The sequence below is a fragment of the Morus notabilis genome, unplaced genomic scaffold (assembly GCF_000414095.1).
Source record: "Morus notabilis unplaced genomic scaffold, ASM41409v2 Scaffold579, whole genome shotgun sequence".
Taxonomy (NCBI): domain Eukaryota; kingdom Viridiplantae; phylum Streptophyta; class Magnoliopsida; order Rosales; family Moraceae; genus Morus; species Morus notabilis.
Genome location: NW_010360734.1, coordinates 204,943 through 225,533, shown reverse-complemented (window position 1 = coordinate 225,533; position 20,591 = coordinate 204,943). Strand labels below are relative to the sequence as shown.

At 36.3% G+C, this 20,591-nt stretch overlaps 5 protein-coding genes across 8 annotated transcripts; all 5 read left to right on the top strand.

The window, feature by feature from the left end:
- The first annotated feature begins 1,945 nt into the window (after window positions 1–1,945).
- On the top strand, window positions 1,946–5,167 carry LOC21390845 (poly(A)-specific ribonuclease PARN-like). Its single transcript, XM_010097305.2, has 8 exons — window positions 1,946–2,322; window positions 2,436–2,566; window positions 2,940–3,128; window positions 3,222–3,334; window positions 3,432–3,548; window positions 3,645–3,759; window positions 3,863–4,078; window positions 4,228–5,167. The coding sequence occupies exons 1-8, from the start codon at window positions 2,018–2,020 to the stop codon at window positions 4,881–4,883; spliced, it is 1,842 nt and encodes a 613-aa protein (XP_010095607.1). The 5' UTR covers window positions 1,946–2,017; the 3' UTR covers window positions 4,884–5,167.
- A 233-nt stretch (window positions 5,168–5,400) lies between these two features.
- LOC21390844 (uncharacterized oxidoreductase in pyp 5'region) lies at window positions 5,401–8,846 on the top strand. 2 transcript variants are annotated; one of them, XM_010097304.2, is made up of 9 exons: window positions 5,401–5,821; window positions 5,961–6,110; window positions 6,334–6,548; window positions 6,670–6,740; window positions 6,871–7,030; window positions 7,339–7,528; window positions 7,615–7,773; window positions 7,876–7,964; window positions 8,194–8,846. In XM_010097304.2, exons 1-9 carry the CDS (start codon window positions 5,473–5,475, stop codon window positions 8,290–8,292), a joined length of 1,482 nt encoding a protein of 493 aa, XP_010095606.1. In that variant the 5' UTR covers window positions 5,401–5,472; the 3' UTR covers window positions 8,293–8,846. The 2 variants fall into 2 exon arrangements, with proteins under 2 accessions (XP_010095606.1, XP_024020845.1); XM_024165077.1 differs by having other exon boundaries at window positions 5,755–5,821; window positions 5,966–6,110.
- A 1,294-nt stretch (window positions 8,847–10,140) lies between these two features.
- Window positions 10,141–11,002, top strand: LOC21390843 (putidaredoxin). The gene has a single exon (XM_010097303.2). The coding sequence runs from the start codon at window positions 10,264–10,266 to the stop codon at window positions 10,771–10,773; it is 510 nt and encodes a 169-aa protein (XP_010095605.1). The 5' UTR covers window positions 10,141–10,263; the 3' UTR covers window positions 10,774–11,002.
- Window positions 11,003–15,868: 4,866 nt separating this feature from the next.
- Window positions 15,869–17,096, top strand: LOC21390842 (calmodulin-like protein 3). Its single transcript, XM_010097302.2, has one exon. The coding sequence runs from the start codon at window positions 16,285–16,287 to the stop codon at window positions 16,738–16,740; it is 456 nt and encodes a 151-aa protein (XP_010095604.1). The 5' UTR covers window positions 15,869–16,284; the 3' UTR covers window positions 16,741–17,096.
- Window positions 17,097–18,071: 975 nt separating this feature from the next.
- Window positions 18,072–20,462, top strand: LOC21390841 (uncharacterized CRM domain-containing protein At3g25440, chloroplastic). 3 transcript variants are annotated; one of them, XM_010097301.2, is made up of 4 exons: window positions 18,072–18,205; window positions 18,578–18,881; window positions 18,993–19,400; window positions 19,720–20,462. In XM_010097301.2, the coding sequence occupies exons 1-4, from the start codon at window positions 18,105–18,107 to the stop codon at window positions 20,272–20,274; spliced, it is 1,368 nt and encodes a 455-aa protein (XP_010095603.1). In that variant the 5' UTR covers window positions 18,072–18,104; the 3' UTR covers window positions 20,275–20,462. The 3 variants fall into 3 exon arrangements, with proteins under 3 accessions (XP_010095603.1, XP_024020856.1, XP_024020857.1); XM_024165088.1 differs by having other exon boundaries at window positions 18,136–18,205; window positions 18,573–18,881; XM_024165089.1 differs by having other exon boundaries at window positions 18,151–18,205; window positions 18,606–18,881.
- The last annotated feature ends 129 nt before the right edge of the window (window positions 20,463–20,591 follow it).

Here is a 20,591-nt window from a genome sequence, read left to right as displayed (position 1 = left end):
TAAGGTAGGCCATTAATTCATCCTTTATTTTTATTTTCGTTTTGCTTTAGTTTGTGGGTAAGGAATAGACATGATGCCCAAATAAAACGATAATATTGACGCAGAACATTATCTTAAATTTGACCCAAATCAACAGTAATAGGAGTTTGTTAGCAACGTCAAATACCATCTCCTACACTCAATTGAAATAACAATGGTCAGGGACAGTTGAAAAAATAATTTTAATTGGAACGAGGCCTTCTAAATCAGATAAGCACATGCATAAGACAAAAATGTAAAGAGAACAATACCAATGTTCTCTAGTTTTTTTTTTTCTTTTTTTCTTATAATTTGATTCTTGTGTTATGCCTATTGTTGTTCATTTTTATAATATACAATGTAATACTAAATCTAATTTTATATGTTGATAATGTAGAGTAATCATGTCTAGACTTTTAGTATGAAAGAAGATAATAGTTGTAGTGATAAAAGAGATAGTTATGATGTTACAAATGATTATGGCTGTGTGTGCTGCTATGTGTACCTGTATTTATATTTATTATGAACGAAGGATACAAAGTTCAAAGATGGTTATAAGGGTTTATCAACAATTAGGTCATTTGTATGATTTGGTTTACAAGAGTGATATCAAGTGTGTAGCACAATTAAGAATGGATAGAGAAACGTTTAGAATTTTATGCAAGCTTCTATGTGAGAAAGGAGGTTTGACAAGCACAAGAAATGTATATGTTGAGGAGATGCTTGCAATGTTTTTGCACATCTTAGCACATCATGTTAAGAACATGATGATTAGTTTCAATTTTAAGAGATCCGGAAGAACGATTAGTAAATGTTTCCACGAGTGTTTAAAAGCAATTATTCGGTGTCAAAAAGAATTTTAGAAAAACTCAGAACCAGTTTTGGAGGACTCAACTGACCCTAAATGGAAGTGGTTTAAGGTATGTGTTTTATTTATTATTATTTTGAAAAAAATTGTTTTAAATTATATTTGTGTTCTTAAAATTTTATGCTTCTTTTTCATAATAATGTAAAATTGTTTTGGAGCATTGGATGGAACGTATGTAAGAGTTCGTGTGTCAGAAGTAGACAAATCAAGATATACAATAAGGAAAAATAAGATTGCTACTAATATCTTAGGAGTTTGTTCACAAGACATGCAATTTATATATGTCTTACCAGGATGTGAAGATTCAATGCACGATATGCGTGTGATTAAAAAAATCTAATTACTAGTTAGTTATTCTAATATTAAGATAGTTAGCATAATATACAATTTTTTTTTAAAGTTCAACACACAAAAATCTACTAAAATGGTAGGTAAGTAAATTTATAACAGTTTATTCTGATTCTGAGTGTAAGTAAATACATGAATAGGATTGGGATTGATTTCGATTCTAATTCCTGGAACCTAAGTAAACAACTTATTTTGACTCAAATTTCTAATTCCGATTCCTCTCACTCTGAATTTTGTCCACTCCGATTGATGTCCTTACTAAATCTAGATCAGTACAGCAAGATGTAGCTCATCCCCACTTCCAGTAACTTCATGATGAAAGCTCTTATCTGGAATATCCGGGGTATAGCAAGATCTAAATCTCGTGGAAGACTTAATAATATTATTAAAAGAAAGTTAGCATTGCAGCCATTCTGCTAAAACATTCGAGGATGCAGCAGATTGGCAGAAAGAGAATTACGAATAAGTAAACATGTCCTTTGTCTTTCAAGTGAATATAAATTCTAAAACGACAACTTTACGAACGCAAACATTTTCTCGAACGACACGAAACGTAAAAATGGTAAAATCTTTTTATTTTTAAATAAGTGAAAAATTAAGAGAGAAAAAACGGTAAAATTCATTTTTACAAAAGATCATCTCTTGCAAACAATTTCGCCTTTTTTAATTATTATTTCTTTTCCTCCCCCCAGCAGCTTAGGTATACGACTCAACTGAAAAGCAAACGAGCTACAAAACAATCACCTTCTACTGTTTTACGCAATAAGCAGCGGCAAAACAAAAATGGCGGTGTTGCAGAAACGCCTCTTCTGCAGCGCGGTCCCGAAGAAATGGCCGGTGAAGCAAGTGACCAAGACCAATTTCCCAGAATCCTTGGAGGAGATAAAGCGCCACATCTCCAGCTCCGACTTCGTCGCCGTGTCGCTGCAAAAGACGGGCTCGTTCTCGGCGCCGTGGCACCGCCTCCTGCCCTTCGACACCGCCGACACGGCCTATTCCAAGGCCAAGTCCTCCGCCGAGCGCTTTCAGCTCTTCCAGTTCGCCCTTTGCCCTTTCTCCCTTGAAAACTCCAAGCTCGTCGCTCACCCGTGAGTGTACCGCTTTTTGTAATTTCAAGCAAAGAAAACGGAAAAGGATAAATCTTGAGGAATTATATATTCAAATGATATTCTCTTGGTTTCGTTTTGTTCTGTTGTTGCAGGTATAACTATTTGTTGTACCCTAGGGATGAACTGAAATTGGGGATGCCATCTTACAGTTTCTCGTGCCAAAGTTCGCATTTGACCTCCATGGCTCGAGAAGGTTTTGACTTTAATGCCTGCATTTATCACGGTAAGTCCTTTTGTTCTTATGAACGTTTGAGCGCTCAATTAGCTGATTTACAAGTATATGGATGATGTTTCTTTTGTTAAAAGTTTTGCCAAAGGAGTTTTTCAGGGAGGTTCAAGTTGAGATGATACAAATGTTTAAGTTTAGGAACGTGTTAATGGTTATATTTTTTGCTTAATTGTTTAGGTTCAAAATTATGCTCAGTTGTTTATATTTGATCATAGATTTGACTACTAAAAATAGAGATTTAGCGATTCAAAATAGAGATCTACGTAAAAATTTTAAATTGGTTATTGCAAACCATTTTTATTTTTTATTTTTTATTTTTTATGGTTTTGAGATATCCCATCCCATGTAATGTTCTCCAATTTCGCAGGTATATCTTACTTGTCTAGAGAACAAGAAACTGCAGCTAAAATTCGGATAGGGAATCCGAGTCCCAGCACTCTTGTAGTTGATTCTAGTTTTGCCCCTAGTGTTGCTGATTCTATATTCATGGAAAGATTAAAATCACGAGTTATTCGCTGGAAGAGTGCGTGTCAAAAACCCAAGGATAGCAGAAATGGTAAGGAAAATGTTGCTTATAGATTTTTTTTTTTTAAACATCTGATATGTTTTTGTTTCTTTTCAAACGTGTCATCCAATTTTCAATTTGCAGAGGTTCTGATGAATTCATTAAGAAAACTTATTATGGGAAGTGAATATTATGGGTCTAGACCATCCATCAATTTAGATGTTTGCAGTGAACGTCAAGTGCAACTTGTTCTAGAGGTAACACTTTATTTGAAGCAGTTGGAAGCTAGCATCGAGTTTGATAAAATAGATAACATAGGTTCGGTCTTTTTTTTCCCTACTGGATTGGCTGCAGGTGTTAAGAGAATTCTCTGATGAACTTGTTCCTTTACTAATCCCAGCAAAGAGTGGAGGAACCCAGGCAGTCCGTGTGGTTTTAGCAAGCTCAAAAGAGGATAAGGAATTTTTTGAGGTAGTGATCAACTACTAATTTCTTAGTGATAATGTCTGCTCAAGATTTGTGTGCATAAAGTTCTTTTTTTTTTTTTTTTGGCTTTGAAAATGGCAGGAGGAGCTGCGATGCCGTGAAGAGGAAGAAAACAAGAAATTTCGGGGATTTCGAGAGGTGATCGATTTGATTTCTGCTTCACAGAAACCTGTTGTCTCCTACAATTCCCTTACTGGTGTATCTCTAGTTATATTTCTGATTGTTAAATTTACCTGAATTGATTTTATCTTTAATATTGGTTTAATTTTCATCTTATGCTCTGTGTTTTTTTAATGCAGACTTTACATTTATTCACTCGAAATTCCTTGCTCCTCTACCTCCCACCATAGATGAGTTTGCGAGCTCTTTACGCCCGGTTTTCCCCCATGTTCTTGATGTCAGCCATCTGATGAAGGTTGTTCGTCCTCTAAGAAAAGTGGCCAATATACCTGTAGCTATTTCCTACCTGAACAATCATTTCTTTGCGCCTGTTGATATTGAAATCTCTCACCAAGGTAGTTATTCTTTCTGTTTTGTCTTGATACACACGTTAGTCCCACAAAACTATAAACATGCTTAATTGCCAGGCTTTATTCTCCTCTTTTAATCTCAAAAGTTTTTGACACCTTACAATGACTTTGTGTACCGTGTTTGGGGTTTACAGCCACAGAAAATGAAGGCAGGAATCATGGGCTTAATGTCATAAGAATATGTCATTTATTTGCAAAGCTCTGCTCCATTCTCAAAATTGGGAGCAGTTCCACCATGTCGGGGAATGATGTACTTTTAGCTCCGGCTCTTGAAGAGTGTACAAACGTTTTCAATGCATTCTCTACCAGCTCTGAAGAATCAATCGACGAGGATATCAGTGTCTGGACAGAGAGCACAAGAAAAGTCAGCTGTGAGCATTTGGTTTTCTTGTGGGGATTTGGAAGCGGGACGACTGCTGGAAAGCTGAAGAGCTTGCTCAACAAGTCACATTACGTATCCTCCAAAGAGTTCGATATTCGGTTAGTGGATAAAAGTTGTGCCATCCTTGTTTTCTGGCAACCTGGCTTGGCTGAAACCTTTCTGGATGTTATGAATAACAGTGAAGAGATCACTGGGTCTTTAAGGGAGCTGGTTTCCGAGGGCCTGAGAGCAGCTTCTTATGAGACTTACAAGAGGGTCTGTAAGTTGCCCATATGGGAAGCAGACTTAGGAGAGTCCTTGGACAGAGCGTTGGAAGATTCTGACTGTCTCACAGAAGCTCATTCTAAAGCAACTCCCAAAGAAATTTACTGGTCCAATGATGATATGATTAATCTCGATGAGCTTTGATGTTTCGATTCATTTTTTGAAGATAAGACCCACTAACCAATGCAGAGAAGGGAATTTTCTATGCTTGAGATAGTCTTCTCCCATTTAACTTCAAACGTATTTGGAGGGAAAACAAAGTAGGCTTTTCTAATGCAAGTCATCCTACTTTGGTTTGTTAATAGAGACTGAGTTTTCTTCAAAAGGTTGCACCAAGTTATTTTTTGTTTTGGTCCTTTGTAAGGGTATATATTGATTTTATATCTGATATTGTATCCGATATTGATCATTAACAGTTGCTGAATTCACAAAGCAATGGAAATGAGTTTTTTTTTTTTTTTAATTATTCTTATTCTTATTGGTATTGTTAGTCACTCTAGCAAATTTCTCACGTGTGAGTGAAGCACCATAGAATTAATACTTGGGTTTTACAATATGCACAGCACCGATTTACTCTTTTGCTAAAAAAAAAATAAAATAATGATAATAATAAAAAATACCAAGGGCCTTTTTGTAATAGCAACTACTGGCAGAAGAGTTCCAGGACGAGATGCTCGTAACTGGTGTCCAGCACTGTCCAGTTGACGGCGAAACTGACTAAGAAAAGAAAGTTATGGCTACAGCTTCAACTTCTTGCCCACATCCTAGTTTACGCAGAAATTACTTCGTTTCTTCTCCAAGATCTCCTTTCTGTAGTTTCTCCTACCAATCAAGCTTCGTCGGCTCCAAAATCCCCAAGAAATGGCTCTCGTTGACCGACAAAGCTCGATCCAATCGAACTGATCCGTTGACTTGCTCGCGTCCGAACCTGACATGCTCGTCATCTTCCCACACTTCCGATGTCGTAATTATCGGTGCCGGAGTAATCGGGTTGACAATCGCCCGGCAGTTCCTCCTCGGGTCGGACCTGTCGGTCGCCGTCGTCGACAAGGCAGTCCCTTGCTCCGGCGCCACCGGTGCTGGTACGTCGTTTTCGCCGCTATCGGTTTCCTTGTTTGGCTGCCGAGAGAATGTTGCGTGTGACGACAAGTGTGTGTGTCTGATTCAAACAGAGTAAATTTTTCTATGTCTTTTTCCGTGGCTGAATTTGATCGGTTTTAGGGCAGGGTTACTTATGGATGGCGCACAAGACCCCTGGTAGTGATATATGGGAATTAGCAATGAGAAGCCACGAGCTATGGCGGATGTTTGCCGAGAGTCTCCATGAACAAGGCATGAATCCTCAAGACCATTTGGGTTGGAAGAACACAGGTATAAAAAAGTAAATAAATAAATAAAAAGATGTAAAACTTTTTTTTTTTTCAAGCTTCTGTTTTTTCTTAATTTGATGACATTCATGATTCCTTAAATCTAATTGTTCATCGCGTTGTTAGAATGCCAATCAACTCAAAATTCAAACTTTAGGATTCATTGTGGTTCTAGAAGATGTGTTGCCATTGGAGTAATTGTTGATAATGGTGAATGTGTTGTATAGGCAGCTTGTTAATTGGTAGAACTCCGGAAGAGTTGGATGTTTTGAAAAGGCGGGTGAAGCTGCTTAGTGATGCTGGGTTGAGATCAGAGTACCTGTCTGCCAGTGACTTGCTTCTGAAGGAACCGGCTCTCATGGTTGAAAAAGATAGTGGGGCTGCTTTTGTGCCTGATGACTGCCAATTGGATGCTCGACGAGCTATCGATGTTATTTTGAAGGTTTCTCTCTCTCGCCTTATTTTCCTTTCCTTCAGAAATAGTTTCATGCTATTGCTTAGTCGTTAAATTATCTGCGATCTCTGTAGTGTTTTCCCACTATAGTTATGGATCAAATTTGTAGGCGAACAGGAATTTTTCGACGCAAGGCAGATACACCGAGTTCTTTCATGATCCAGTTACAAGTTTATTAAGGTCTGTTATCATCATTTTTTATTGTGCTTGTGGTTGTAATGGCAGACCAAGAGAACTTGAGAACGGAAACTGCATCAAGGAAGTCATATATGTTGTTAGGATGACTGTTGTTACTCTTATGTGTACCCAGATCTGGTGGCAGCGATGAGGTCGTAGGTGTTAAGACTGTAAAGAATACATTACACGGAAAGGTCATTGTTGTAGCAGCTGGTTGTTGGAGTGGCTCTTTGACACAGGACCTGTTTAGAGAATTAGACATTGTATTAAATGTCCCTGTAAAACCTCGAAAGGTTTGAATCTTATCTGCATACTGACTTATTCTTGTGTATATTTAGACGTTTCTAAATTTGTTTAGCCAAACAATCTTTTTACGTTGCTTTGGTTGGGACGAATGGGAATAGACACTAGAAACCTTTTGTTCCTGCCCACCAAAGTTTTCTGTAAATTTATATGATTTAGGACTGGACCTTTTCACGACAACAAGCTTTCTTTTAAACTCAGACATCCGACACATAATCTGAATGACATGGCTGTTTCCGCTATGTAAGCTCGGAAAGGTCAACGAGCTTGAGCTAACTGTTATTTATCTACATCACAGGGTCACCTGCTAGTGCTTAAGAACTTCAGCTACCTTCAACTAAATCATGCTCTGATGGAAGTCGGATATGTTGCTCACCAAACTGCAACTCAACTTCCTGGGAGATTGACTTCCGAAGTATCTGATCATAGACAAAACTTGTCTATTTCGATGACTGCCACCATCGATACCTTGGGAAACCTTCTCCTTGGTAAGATTTAGTTACTTCTGTTCTCAATTCTCCAATTCCAGTATAGTTTGACGAAACTATCTTTAATTTGGTTATTTGGCCTTCAGGGAGTAGCCGAGAGTTTGCTGGTTTTAGCACTGAGATGGAAGAATCTGTCACTAATCGTATATGGGAGCGAGCTACGGATTTCTTTCCCAAATTGAAAGAACACTCCCTCTCTGATTTCATTAAGAGAAGAGAAGTGAGAGTAGGACTACGGCCTTGCAGTGAGTTTCAATATTTTTTTTAACCTAATAAGAAAGAAACTCTACTTTTATGGTATATAGTTATGTGGAATTGACAAAGAAAGTCAATCCTTGATGTCTCAGTGCCTGATGGGAAGCCAGTAATTGGGCCCGTGACAGGTTTGTCAAATGTGTTGCTAGCAACTGGACATGAAGGCGGCGGGCTTTCGATGGTGATATTCTTTACTGTTCTGCTAAAGATGTTAAAAAGAAAAATCAAGAATTATTTTCCAGAATTTATCTAGTTTTAAATCTATCCACCATTATTGAACTAACACAGGCGGGTCAGTGACTTATCTGTTCTAGAAAAGTTTCAAGGATTTAGCAAATATCATTTATTGTTGTTTCCATTGTACAGAAACTTGGAAGATTGTTCATTTCTCATCTTGGTCTTATTGCTAGGCTCTGGGGACTGCTGAAATGATTGCTGATATGGTGTTGGGCAATCAGGAGAAAGTGGATTATGCACCATTCGCTGTTCAAGGCCGATGTTGTCAATAAAACATTTTCTGAACAGCAGAAGTAGTATGCATCGGTTTTCCTGAGCATTTCAATAGCATTTCAATGTTGGCAAGTATATGGATGTGTTCCTGTGAAATCTTAAGGTTGTGCGGCCAGAGAACTCAGTCTCTATAAGTTTTGTTTCGAAATGTAACCACAGGTGAAAATTAACAATAAACAATCACAATGTGGTGGATGTTATTCGCAAAGAATTATTGATGCTTGCATTTATGCTATGGCTGGATGCTTGAAATGTCTAGATCCAATCTCCTGGTCCCTGCAGAATTGGAAGGGAGGGTATTTTTTTTTCTTCTGCCTCCTCGCCTATTGATTGGACACTTTCTACGGCATATGAGAAAGAATGAAAGAAAATGCTCGATTGGTACGATCCCAAAAGAGGGGTGATAATTAATTTTACATGGCCTGAAAATTCTAGCTTTCTCTTGTTTACGGTTATTTCTTGGCCATGGATATATTGAATTTTACTTGATGAATTATTTAGCTGAAGACACTCAAAGTTTTAACCTGCGTTTTGCGTTTAGTTAAACAGAGAGAAGGGGAAAAAGGTGGATTAGTTTGCACTTCAAACCTTCATAGCTTAGAATGTGTAGTCAAGTCATTTGGAGGGAGGACAATGTTATTGAGAGATTGGAACTTGTTTTTTTTTTTTTTTTTTTTTTTGTTTGGGGGGGGGGAAATTTTTTTGAGAGGTTGGAATTTTTTTTTTTTTTTTTTTTTTTTTTTTTTTTTTACTGTCACTGTGATTATTTTCTCCGTCTCCTGAAGTTTCTTAAGTGAACTTCTGGAATCTTTGCTGAACCTCTTCGTTTGTATCCTCTGTTGAAACCTCTCCCAGTTTCCCCTTCGAACATTAAAAATTTCACTTTGTCCTTAAAACTTTAAATTGTTCTCACTTAAACTCTTTTGTTGTAATTTCTATTAAAAACATATAAAAAAAAGAGTAATACAGTCATAAAATCTTTCTATTTGAAATTATGTAAAAGAAACAAACAGATAAAAATCACGTAGCAACACTTAACCCTCCCCTTTTTGGGTCTAATTTCAACCAAAATTCTTACAAACGGGCTTAAATGGACAAATTTAAAATTCAGATGGTAAAATGAGAATAATTTAAAATTCAAAGACCATCAGTAAAATTAATCCAAATAATAATAGAAAATAAATACAAAAAATCCTTTTTCATTTATTTAGGAGCTTCTCCGATAGACTGTCTTATTAGTAAGACTTGATTTTTGATCTTTAAATTTAATTAAAATCACATTAAATTAAAAATGTATGAAAAACAGATAGTTTATGATACATATATAACGACAGAAAGATAAGAAACGTAGGTCGTGTTTGGAATTGATCTTGTTTTATTTTTCACGTTTTTTGAGAAAGAAAAAATGACAACGTTTTCAAAACAACGTTTGGCGCAATAAAGACAAAAAAAGAAAATGAAAATGATTTTTTGATTTAGTGTAAAATGAGAGTCATTTTTTATTTTTTGTTTTCGTTTTATCCTCTCTCGAGCAGAGAGAGAGAGAGAGAAACATTAATGAGTTTTTTACACTGAAAATAATCTATTGATAAAACTATCAAACACATTTTTAAAAATAATTTATATATGTGATTAAAAATATTTTCATTTTCATATAAAAAAATAAAATTATTTTGAAACGAGTTTCAAACGCGTCCGAAATTTACTTTTTTTATCCTACCACATAATCTCTCTTATTTTAAGGTGAATTACAAATTTTTTTGTTTTCTTTTTTCCCCCTCTCTCTGGTGGGTGTGTGTGTGCGCGCGCGCGTGTGAGTGTGTGTTATTTATTTATTTATTTATTTATTTTTACTCCAAGTCCACAATCCACATACACCGAGGCCTGCGGCGGAGCACTAGTAAAGTGCCTTGTACCGAAAAGGCCCCAATCGAGCACAAGGTGAAGGTAACCAAAAGCTCCCCAAAACAATGGCCGTCGCGAACAACCTCCAGAGACTCGCCGCCCAAATCCACCACCTTCCCTCTCTGTCCTTCCACTCAAAGTCTCTAATTTCTCGATCCTCAGCCTCAGCCTCAGCCTCAGCCGCGGCCTCGACCCCGTCGTCTTCATCGAAGAAGGTCGCCGATCGCATCGTGAAGCTCTTCGCCATCGATCCGGACGGCGTGAAGCGCGAGGTCGTCGGCCTTACCGGCCACACGCTCCTCAAGACCCTGGCCAACGCCGGCCTCATCGACCCGGCCTCCCACCGCCTTGAGGAGATCGACGCCTGCTCCGCCGAGTGCGAGGTCAACATCGCCCAGGAGTGGCTCGAGAGGCTCCCGCCCCGCTCCTACGACGAGGAGTACGTCCTCAAGAGGAACTCCAGGGTTAGGGTTCTCAACAAGCACTCCAGGCTCGGCTGCCAGGTCGTCCTCACGCCCGACCTCCAAGGTATGGTCGTCGCCGTCCCCGAGCCTAAGCCCTGGGACATCCCCTAAGTTCTTCTCCTTCTTTTGGTTCTTGTTTGAGAAACGAAGAAGCCAGGGTTTCCAAATTCCAATTCTTCCTTTTTTTGTTCGGTGTTTGGATATAAAAGTAATAATGTGGTTGCTCTTTTGTTGAACCGTGAAAAAACCATTACATCTTGATATAATGTGACTGGCTTCTGTATAAGATCGTCTTTTCAATTTGATTACTTCGTTTCATTGGATGTTTGTTTTGTTCTTACCTGCGTGAATTCTCTATAATTTTCCTTTATGATTGATTTGCACTTTTTGATTAAGCTTTTGATTACTGGGGAGTTATTAGAATTAGAAAGAAATCAAAATTTCAGCTTGATTCTAAATGGCTAATAAGTGAAATCTTTATTCATCACATCACTCTAATTGTCAATTAACCTGACATGAGTGGTTATTCTGAAAGAGTTGACCTGTAGTTTCCTGATTATTCGAATTGAAATGTCGTATGTAATGAAATAATGTTTTATCTTTAGTGTTCTGTGGATTCATTTTCTTGGGAATTAATCGAGGAAAATTCCATGGGAAAGTTCTATTGTGATGTTGGATGTCCAATCCGAAAGAATGAACAAAACTTTCATTTTGACTTGGAATTGTGTTATGTGGTATAGAGATTTCTTACTATGAGTGACATGAGAATGAAAAGGTGACCTAATAGTTTGCTCGTTGGAAATATGCGACTTAAGATCCGCTTTTGATACAGGGTTTCTCTGTTGAAGTGTTTAGAGTGAAAGTTCAAGAATTAGTCTCACATTCTTCCCGCTAATAGATGACACGTCTTACAAGTATAGTTTTTCGTTTGTAGTTGTACAAGGGATTTCATTTCATGGAGTTCTTGGAGTTCCAAAGCCTGACATTAGCTAATGCAATAGCTTTAATAAGGTTGATACTCGTACACTTTTAACAGGAATTGAGAACTTCTGATCAATTTCAGATTGATTAGTATAGGAATTTGTCTTGTGGCTAGCTGTATTGTGGCTGATAAAGTGGCTGTTATTATTAGGACTGGCTAAATTGAATGTTAGTGTGTGGAAAAAAAAGGGGGAATGATGGTGTAAGAAATTTGCTGACGGTCGTTGATCCTCACGAACCTAATTTTACGTATAGATGTACTAGATAATCTAGCTAGCAAAGTTCTCTTCAACTGGCTGCTCCATAAGTGACTAATGTGTTAGAGAAATTGCTTTAGGGTGAAAACTTTCACTAAATACCGGATCGTTCATGTTGTATCACCAAGAATTTATGATCTAAGCGGAAGCATACCTGAATCAGTCATGATGGAAGCAAATCACAAGCCTTGCGGTTAGTCTTCCAAATCTACACGTAGTCCTTTAGAGTTTCCTTTGAATTCTCTCTATTCTCTCTGATGAAGGGATGTTAGGAATTGAATGAAAACGTACGTGTGATTTGAGAACCATAACCGTATATAAGTTAACTGCCTATTAACTTTCATTATTTCTAATTTGACCCATCATAAAAATAGAAATAATGTTTTAGTCTCTACACATAAAAGGCCCACACTTAATTAGGTGCATTAAAGCCCAAAATAGTTAAAACCTTATCATATCACTTTAAATGGGCCCAACCTAATATGATAGCCTCTAACACACAATAATAAACATATAAGCCCACATGGTCAATTAAAACCCAACATAATGGAGATAGGAAGCTTGAAATGTGAGTAATAACATAGATGCGTGTTTGCCTGCTTGTTTCATTTCTTTCCTATGGAGCTTTGACTTGGTAATGCAACTTTAAAATTTTTGCAACAGATGTTGGAATCATGGTGAGTTGTTTGAAGAGGCTCCTTGAAGTACTAATTACTATTTTTTTTGCTTTCCTTTCTGTGTGAAAAATTAACATATGTTGGAATCAGTTTTTATTAGATTCTTTGCCTCCTTACCCTATGAGTAAATTCGTCCATAGGGGTTCTGTATCAATTTCTTTTTCAATATTTCAGTTGATAATTGTTTGTGCTGATAGTATGCAAGGTAGTGCCTCGCGCTTCTGTTTGTCTAATGGATAATATTGCTTAGACGACAGGAAACAATATAGAAGAAAAATATGTTGTTTTAATGGGAAGGACAAGCTTGCTATTCTAAAAACTTTGAATAACATGTCGTTTTCCGGTGTAAGAACAGCAAAATCAACCGTCACTCAAACCACATGTAGTTTCTAAAATAAACGACAGCAATTCTCTCACAGCCAACTTTAGGAGAAAAACGAAATTCTCACACAGCTAAATTTAGGAGAAAAACTACGTGTTATAAATTAAGGATAATATTCTTGAGGAAAGAAACACGTTCTCTTCGAAACAAATGACGAGCCATTAAGAATAAACGACAGCAAACTTAATTTTTATTGACTTGAATGCTCAAAATTTTAGACTATAAGCCACACTATTAATCCGATGATAGTATCCTCAAAAAAAAAAAAAAATGACGATACGTTATCTACAGTATAACAAATAGAGACGGCACGTCGGTTTGTGTGTAAACGACAAATGCCATTTCTATTTTTCAATTTGAATGACAGAAGATAATAAACTCCAAATACCAATTACTCGTTGGGACAAATACATGTTCTTAAGAGATACGATGTTTCTCAAATTAATGCCAGTTTCTAAGTACTTTTATTTTTTATTTTTATTGTTTTCTAAGCAAACGACGTTTAAATTTTTGAAAAAAAAAAATTATATAAACAAACAGCATTGCATGATGAAAGACACTTCCCGAGCATGCTATCAACAAAAAAATTCATTTCCCGACCAAAACACAATGGGTGCGTTTAGAATTAGGTCTCGTTCACTTCACGGATTTAAGTTTTCAATTTGAGCTGAGATGTGACATTTTCTGAGAGTTTTTCACTGTAGTAGAAAAAGTTAGATGTGACATTTTCTAATAATTTTTTACTGTAGAAACCTAAAATTAAAAACTCGAATAAGTGAAATGAACGAGACCTTGGTTTAAAAATACTTTTGTTTTCAATGAAAAATAAAAATGAGATTATTTTAAAAATCATTTTGAAACCAATTTTAAAATTACGTTTGGTTGATTTTTTAAGAAATTATTTTGACTATAATAAAAAAGTAAAATCATGCTTATTAATTAATATATTATAATATTATTGATAAATATTAAAAAATAAAATAAAAAAATAAAAAAATAAAAAAAAATTTCAACTATTTTTTAATTCTTTTACAAAAATTATTCTCACTATTTTTATTTTTAAATTATTTAATAAACAAATGTCGTTTTGTTTTTATTTTCATTTTCAAACCGTTTTCAAAAACCGTTGAAACACGCACAATGTCATTCCCTTTTTTAACGAAAAGTATCATCGTTTTGTGTAATTCGAAATGCCGTTTACTTCACTTAACGACAGCTAAGTTTGTAGTCAGTACAACATGTCTTTTTTAAAACGACAGAAAACCTCGTCGTTTACCGATTGGGCCCTCTCCTAGAAGCTCAGACAATAGAAGTCAGTCCAGCCCATTAATAATGCGTTAAACTGACGAAATACGACCCGGATGCTCCTCTTCAAATCCCCACCCCATCAAAACCCTAGTTTCAATAGTCGGCACTATATATATAATCCAACGTGACAATCTAATATCAGCCATGGCGTCTTGCTCTTCGATCTCTAAATTTCTAGTAGAAAGTTAACTCTTTTCTCAAAATCTCTTGCTCAATTCTTACAATTTTCTTTCGATGCACTTATTTTTTCTTTCTGTTGTTTTAATCTCTTTCCTTATGGAATACGTAAAAGGAGGGAAAAAGGCAAGGACAGCTTCTTGACTGGATCTTGATTTTCACAACGATCCAGGCAATTAATCCTTCAAAACCTTGCGAAATGCAAATTCGTCAGTACCACTCGCCGGAATTTGACCTCTTCATCATATTTCAGGCCCTTTTACTACTGGCACATTTCTACCCCTCTTCTGTCTCCCCCGTTTTCTCTCTTTTTCTTTTTCAATTCTAATATTTTTGTTTTTTCGGTTTTAATTTTCTAATCTCTTTACTTCGACTCTGAAGGCTTCTCTTTTAAAAGATATTTTTATATGTTTTATAATCTGTGGTGTATTATATGTGAGAATGTAAATAAAGGTAGAATATTTGGTTTCAAAGCAAACGCACTCTGTCCCAAAACAAACCCAATGTTTTGAGGCAATTTCTTCGTTTGCAATAGTAATGAAGTTCTAAGATTTAGAATATGTCCAGCTTACTCGCCCAAATGATCCTTCATTTCCATGATCTTATTGGGCACATGGCTGGACTATAAATGCCCAATAAGTATTTCGATTTCCTTGGTTCTCAGGACTTCTTCTTGATGGATTGAATAAGTACGAATGATCAAGAAAGTTTCCTTGACTTTGACCAAAACATGTGGGTCAATCTCTTTTGAGACGACCCGTGACAAAACATTAAAAAAAAAAACAGAGAGAGAGAGAGAGCAGGGCTCCGAAAAAAATATACGAATAGACAATTTAAAAAAAATATGCACGACAATTTTTAATAGAGATCCTGAGATAAAATGCAAGTTGAATGGATTTTGGGTAAGCATGTTTGAAAATAAGGGCAATAGGGCATTTGTAAGAGTGTTTTAAACGCGCATTATTAGGTCATTTTATTTAACTAGTGGAGCAAAGCCAAGTGTGCAACTACTTGGTCATCGGAAAAAAGCTTCAATTGGCTTGTAAGAATGTTTAGAAATTAAAACACATAATAATATCTACCTATTAGCTTGGTGATATGAAAAGGGTAATAGGTGACGAGCGAATGGAGCAACGCAAAGTGCGCATTTAGTCGTCAATGGAAAAAAAAAAAAAAAAGGTTCACTTCGGTCTCTCTTTGCGACTCAGCAAAATAATGCCGTTCGTTTTGGACAATGGACTATGGACTACTGACTATTGACCGAGAACAATGACACTTATCGGCTTGAGATTGTCAAACTTGTTAATATATATATATATATATATATATATTGGTTCGGAAGAATAAAAAACATTAGAGATTACTGTCTTGATTTCAGTTTTTAGTTTTATTTTAAAAATAAAAATAGTCCTGCAAATATTCTAGAATTAAGATGAGTCCTGATATATAGGATTCGTTTTTTAAATTCTTAATTAGTTTCTGATTAATTTGAGGTTTTTACGGGTAATTAGTTAAGAGTTTTCTAATAACGAGGGGGCCTTTGGCTTAAAGAGGGCTTAGGAGTTAGGTAGTTTCCATTCCTACCATTAGATCCTTTTGTCCACATTTCCTGATCAACAACTCCTAAAAAAAAAAAAAAAATCCAATTTCCACCACACATTCTCTAGCTCTTTATAACTACCTTTCCTCCAACCATAATTACCTCCCAAAATTTTCCATTCCCCAACCTTCTTTATTAATTCCACACCCCTTCTGTGTTTCTCTCTTTCTCACATAAAAACATAATTTCTTCTCTCTTCCTCTTCTCCACACCACAATTAATTAATTTCTTCCTCCGATTATGGACCCTGCAGAACTTCAACGAGTGTTTCATATGTTCGACAGAAACGGAGATGGCCGGATCACCAAGAAAGAGCTAAGCGACTCATTAGAGAACCTTGGAATCTATATCCCCGACAAGGACTTGGCCCAAATGATTGATAAGATCGATGTGAATGGCGATGGATATGTCGACATCGATGAATTTGGTGTATTGTATCGGACGATAATGGACGAGAGAGATGAGGAAGAGGACATGAGGGAAGCGTTCAATGTGTTCGACCAAAACGGAGACGGGTTTATAACCGTTGAGGAGTTGCGGTCGGTGTTGTCTTCCTTGGGGCTCAAGCAAGGAAGGACGATAGAGGATTGCAAGAAGATGATAAAGAAGGTTGACGTTGATGGGGATGGCATGGTCAACTTCAAGGAGTTTAAGCAGATGATGAAAGGTGGTGGATTTGCTGCCCTTAGCACCTGATCAAGTTTAGCACAAATGTTTAATATGGTTTTTATACAAAATACGTCTTGTATTCTCAGAATAGGTGATCAATATGGAGAGGAAAGAAATTAATTAAACGAGAGGAGCCTCGTGATCATGTGTAAGATGACCTTCCTAGTTCTAGTATGATTTTTGATCAAGAGGATGGTGCAACGCATATCATCTTTGTATTTCTCTCGTCTAAATACCTTTTCATTATCAGCTTGATTTTTCTTACCAATAGTAGTCACTTGTTCATACGCTAGCTTTCTAGCTTTTTTCGCTAATCAAATAGAGTATCAATGATATCATTATGTCTCTAAACCGACGGTTATTTGAGAATCTACGGAGATTATAAGTGGCATAGAAAACGTTATATTTCTAGTTAAGATCATGTTTATTCTTCCTCTGTTAAATAATTTATTATAAGATACATAAGGTATCAAGATTGACGAGGCGATAGTTAATTTTGTTTTGTGGCATTTTTCTTCTGTGTTTATCAATTCAAAAAAAAAAAAAAAAACTATTGTGTTTATGTGTAATACTGTAGAATACGATGAATATTTAAAATATGTGATTTATGTATCTTCGTTCTTTTCCTAATTTTTGTAGTAAAATGGAATAAATATTCCGTAATACAATAGAATTAAAGAATAATGAATAGAATCTTAGATATGAATTTTATTTTATTTTTTTAATTAAAGAACAATGTGAGATGAGCTTTCGCGCTAATGCAGCAGCAGCAGAAAGAAAACAAACCATGGCTTTAGGCGCAATTAGCCTTCAAAATGTGGGAAAGATTGAAAATATATATAGTTAGGGAAATTTTTAAGCTATTAATTTTAAGTTTCTCATTTCATATTCTATCATAATATTATATAATATATTTTTTATATAAGATACTTTTTATATTCTAGCAGAATATTTTTTAATGACATAAAAAAATATAATGATTGGAAATAATGATTATTCTTATAATTTTCTCAGAAAGGAACAAAGTTATGTAGAAAGAAGACAAATATCCTTTTAGACAAAAAGTATAGATTTAAATTTTTACCCTTTATTTTTCATTAATATACTTGTAATCAAATAACTATGTTAGTTAGTAAAACAAGAGTATTGATAAAGATCAAGAGTAGAGTCGTACACTCTGGGCCTTCACAGTAAAACATGGACGAGCCCAAAGTTCCAAATTTCGAACTTAGAAAGGCCCAGAGGCCCATATAGTAAAACTAAACCTTCCCTGCTAGCAGAACAGTAAACTGAACACGCTCCTCTCCTTCAGTGCAGTTTACATCCAACAAAAAGTTTGCATTTTTCTTTCACAATTTGAAAGCTTTGGACTTGGCTCTGTACAGGAAATCATGGCTATGGCGATTCGTGTCTTGGCATCACCGTCTCTCCGTAGATCTCATAATCACTTGAAAATTCTCTTCTCCCAACCTCTTCTCTGCAGAAGAACCAGGTATTCTCTTCCTTCTTTGCTTGATTCAGTGACTATAACTCCACAATTTGCCTATTCTCTCTGTTTATTGACCAAATTACATACCGATTAATCAAATAAAGAATTTGTTTTCAGTCATTTGCAAGTGTGAAAGTCTAAATTTTTTGCATATATATCACGCATGATTGCAATTAAAGGATCTTTTTGTATTTGAATTCTCTACTTTGTAGTAAATTTAGGGATTTAAAATGAAAGTCTGAACTTTTTGTGTAGTACTGCTTATTTTTTGTTGCAATTGAAGGCCATAGAGTATTGAGCTTGAACCGCTTATACTTATTTATAGTTTCTTCAGTGCAAGTAAATTTAGGGATTTATGGTTTCCTCACAGGGCAGAAGTTTGGGTGATTTTGTTATGGTTCAGGAGTCTGCTTTGGGACACCGCTTTGGAAATGAGGGTTTTGTCTCAGATGGGCAACGATGGATTCACTCGGTTGGGTGTTTAAGAATGGCTGACAAGGTTGTGGAGCCCCCAAATGTGGGAGCTGTCGATGGTGCTGGTAATAATGCTAAGGTGAAGAGGACGAAGCTCAAGGGAAAAAGAGCTGTTGTGAGATGGCTCAAGTTCTTTAGGTGGAAGAAAAAGAAAGAGTATGAGAGAATGACTGCTGAAGAGAAAATTCTCTACAAATTCAGAAAGGTAAAGATTTTTAATTGAATTTGAGTACCCACATAATTGGCTAGTGCCAAAGTATCATTTCACATTAGTGTACGTTTGATTGAAAACTTTGGACAATTTTTTATCCCTCAGGCAAGAAATAAAGAGGAAAGGCTTGTTAAAGCTCTTAAGAAGCTTGAGCCTGCTGAGACATCGGAGACAACCCATGATCCGGAGATATTGACTCCGGAAGAGCACTTTTTCTTTCTGAAGATGGGTCTGAAGTGCAAGAACTATGTTCCGGTCGGTAGGCGCGGAATCTACCAAGGTGTTATCCTGAACATGCACTTGCACTGGAAGAAGCATCAGACTCTGAAGGTGGTGGTGAAGACATTCACACCTGAGGAGGTGAAAGAGATTGCCTCAGAACTGGCAAGATTAACTGGAGGAATTGTGCTTGATATTCATGAGGAGAACACAATTATTATGTACAGAGGGAAGAACTATTCTCAGCCGCCGACGGAAATAATGTCACCCAGAGAAACTCTCTCTAGGAAGAAGGTTCTCTCTTACTATTATATTTTTGCCCCTTTCTTATGTCTTTAAGTATGAGAATTGGAATCTAGATGTTCACTTATTTAAACAAACTTAGGAAATCTTAAATACCAATAAAATTCATAGAAAACCTTACTCTTTGATCGCATATGGGAATCAATCAATCATCCATATATTGCTCTCATTTTAGAGTGCTATAGACATTTGTATAACTGCAAAAGCAATGCGAAGTTCAAATGTCATCATCTCTAACGGCTTGTGTGTCTTCTAAATTTTTTTCTTTAGTTGTTACTTATCTGCCTGTTATATCATTTCCCGTGCGTAGGCTCTGGATAAATCCAAGTATAGAGATGGCCTCCGTGCTGTGAGAAAATATATTCCGAAACTCGAACAAGACCTTGAGTTGCTGCAAGCAAAGGCCAAGACCAAGCCTGCAAGTATCACTGAAACTGTTGAAGAAATCCGAGAAACAGATATAGAGAGTGTAGATTTTGAAAGTTGTTCAAACGTCCAGTGGGAGAATCCAGATAAGCTGAAAGAAATAGAAGATAGAAGCAACCGAGGATCTGACTCTGATGATGATCTTGAGACGAAAGCCGGGTTGGCTTCAGATTCTGAAGGCCTATCAGATCTTTTTGAGACCGACTCTGAGTCAGGCACGGAGGAGAATGCAGAAAGGCCTCTTTATCTGGAAGAGTTTGAAAAGTTTTCAGCAAAAAGCGAGGGAGAACTTGAAGATTTTGAGGATCACCTACGTCAAATATCTGTTGACTCAAAGAAGGCCAACTCGTCTAGCGAAGACGCGGATTTGCAGAATTTAGATGAGGTTGATAGGCTGTTTCTCCGTGCTGCTGCTCTTTTGAAGAACAGGAGAAGATAGTTTTGTAATGTATTTATTACCATAACTGATTTAATACACTTTCTTTGGAGGTACTATTTTCGTTATACGAGGGAAATTTTTTTCTTTAGTGCTTGCTCATGTTATATTCATGAGTATTACTTGCCCTTTTCTACATTTTGGAACATTAATAATGTGCCTGGGTGTTTCCGCAGACAACAATAATACTTTACCGGTTGAATAATGAATACATATAGCTTTTTTGAGGTTGAGACATCATCAGAAAAAAGCATATCCATTTGGGGTAGATCCTAAAGTTGATATGTAAAAAGTGTTTGTCATATTTAGGAATGAGTAGA

Excerpts from the sequence above, each read along its gene's own strand:
- LOC21390845 (XM_010097305.2), top strand. The coding sequence starts at position 2,018 with ATGGCGGTGTTGCAGAAACGCCTCTTCTGCAGCGCGGTCCCGAAGAAA. Across the intron at positions 2,567-2,939 it reads TAATGCCTGCATTTATCACG|GTATATCTTACTTGTCTAGA; the intron begins GTAAGTCCTTTT and ends CCAATTTCGCAG. Across the intron at positions 3,129-3,221 it reads ACCCAAGGATAGCAGAAATG|AGGTTCTGATGAATTCATTA; the intron begins GTAAGGAAAATG and ends TTCAATTTGCAG.
- LOC21390844 (XM_010097304.2), top strand. The coding sequence starts at position 5,473 with ATGGCTACAGCTTCAACTTCTTGCCCACATCCTAGTTTACGCAGAAAT. Across the intron at positions 5,822-5,960 it reads CTCCGGCGCCACCGGTGCTG|GGCAGGGTTACTTATGGATG; the intron begins GTACGTCGTTTT and ends GATCGGTTTTAG. Across the intron at positions 6,111-6,333 it reads TTTGGGTTGGAAGAACACAG|GCAGCTTGTTAATTGGTAGA; the intron begins GTATAAAAAAGT and ends TGTGTTGTATAG.
- LOC21390843 (XM_010097303.2), top strand. The coding sequence starts at position 10,264 with ATGGCCGTCGCGAACAACCTCCAGAGACTCGCCGCCCAAATCCACCAC.
- LOC21390842 (XM_010097302.2), top strand. The coding sequence starts at position 16,285 with ATGGACCCTGCAGAACTTCAACGAGTGTTTCATATGTTCGACAGAAAC.
- LOC21390841 (XM_010097301.2), top strand. The coding sequence starts at position 18,105 with ATGGCTATGGCGATTCGTGTCTTGGCATCACCGTCTCTCCGTAGATCT. Across the intron at positions 18,206-18,577 it reads CTTCTCTGCAGAAGAACCAG|AAGTTTGGGTGATTTTGTTA; the intron begins GTATTCTCTTCC and ends CTCACAGGGCAG. Across the intron at positions 18,882-18,992 it reads TTCTCTACAAATTCAGAAAG|GCAAGAAATAAAGAGGAAAG; the intron begins GTAAAGATTTTT and ends TTTATCCCTCAG.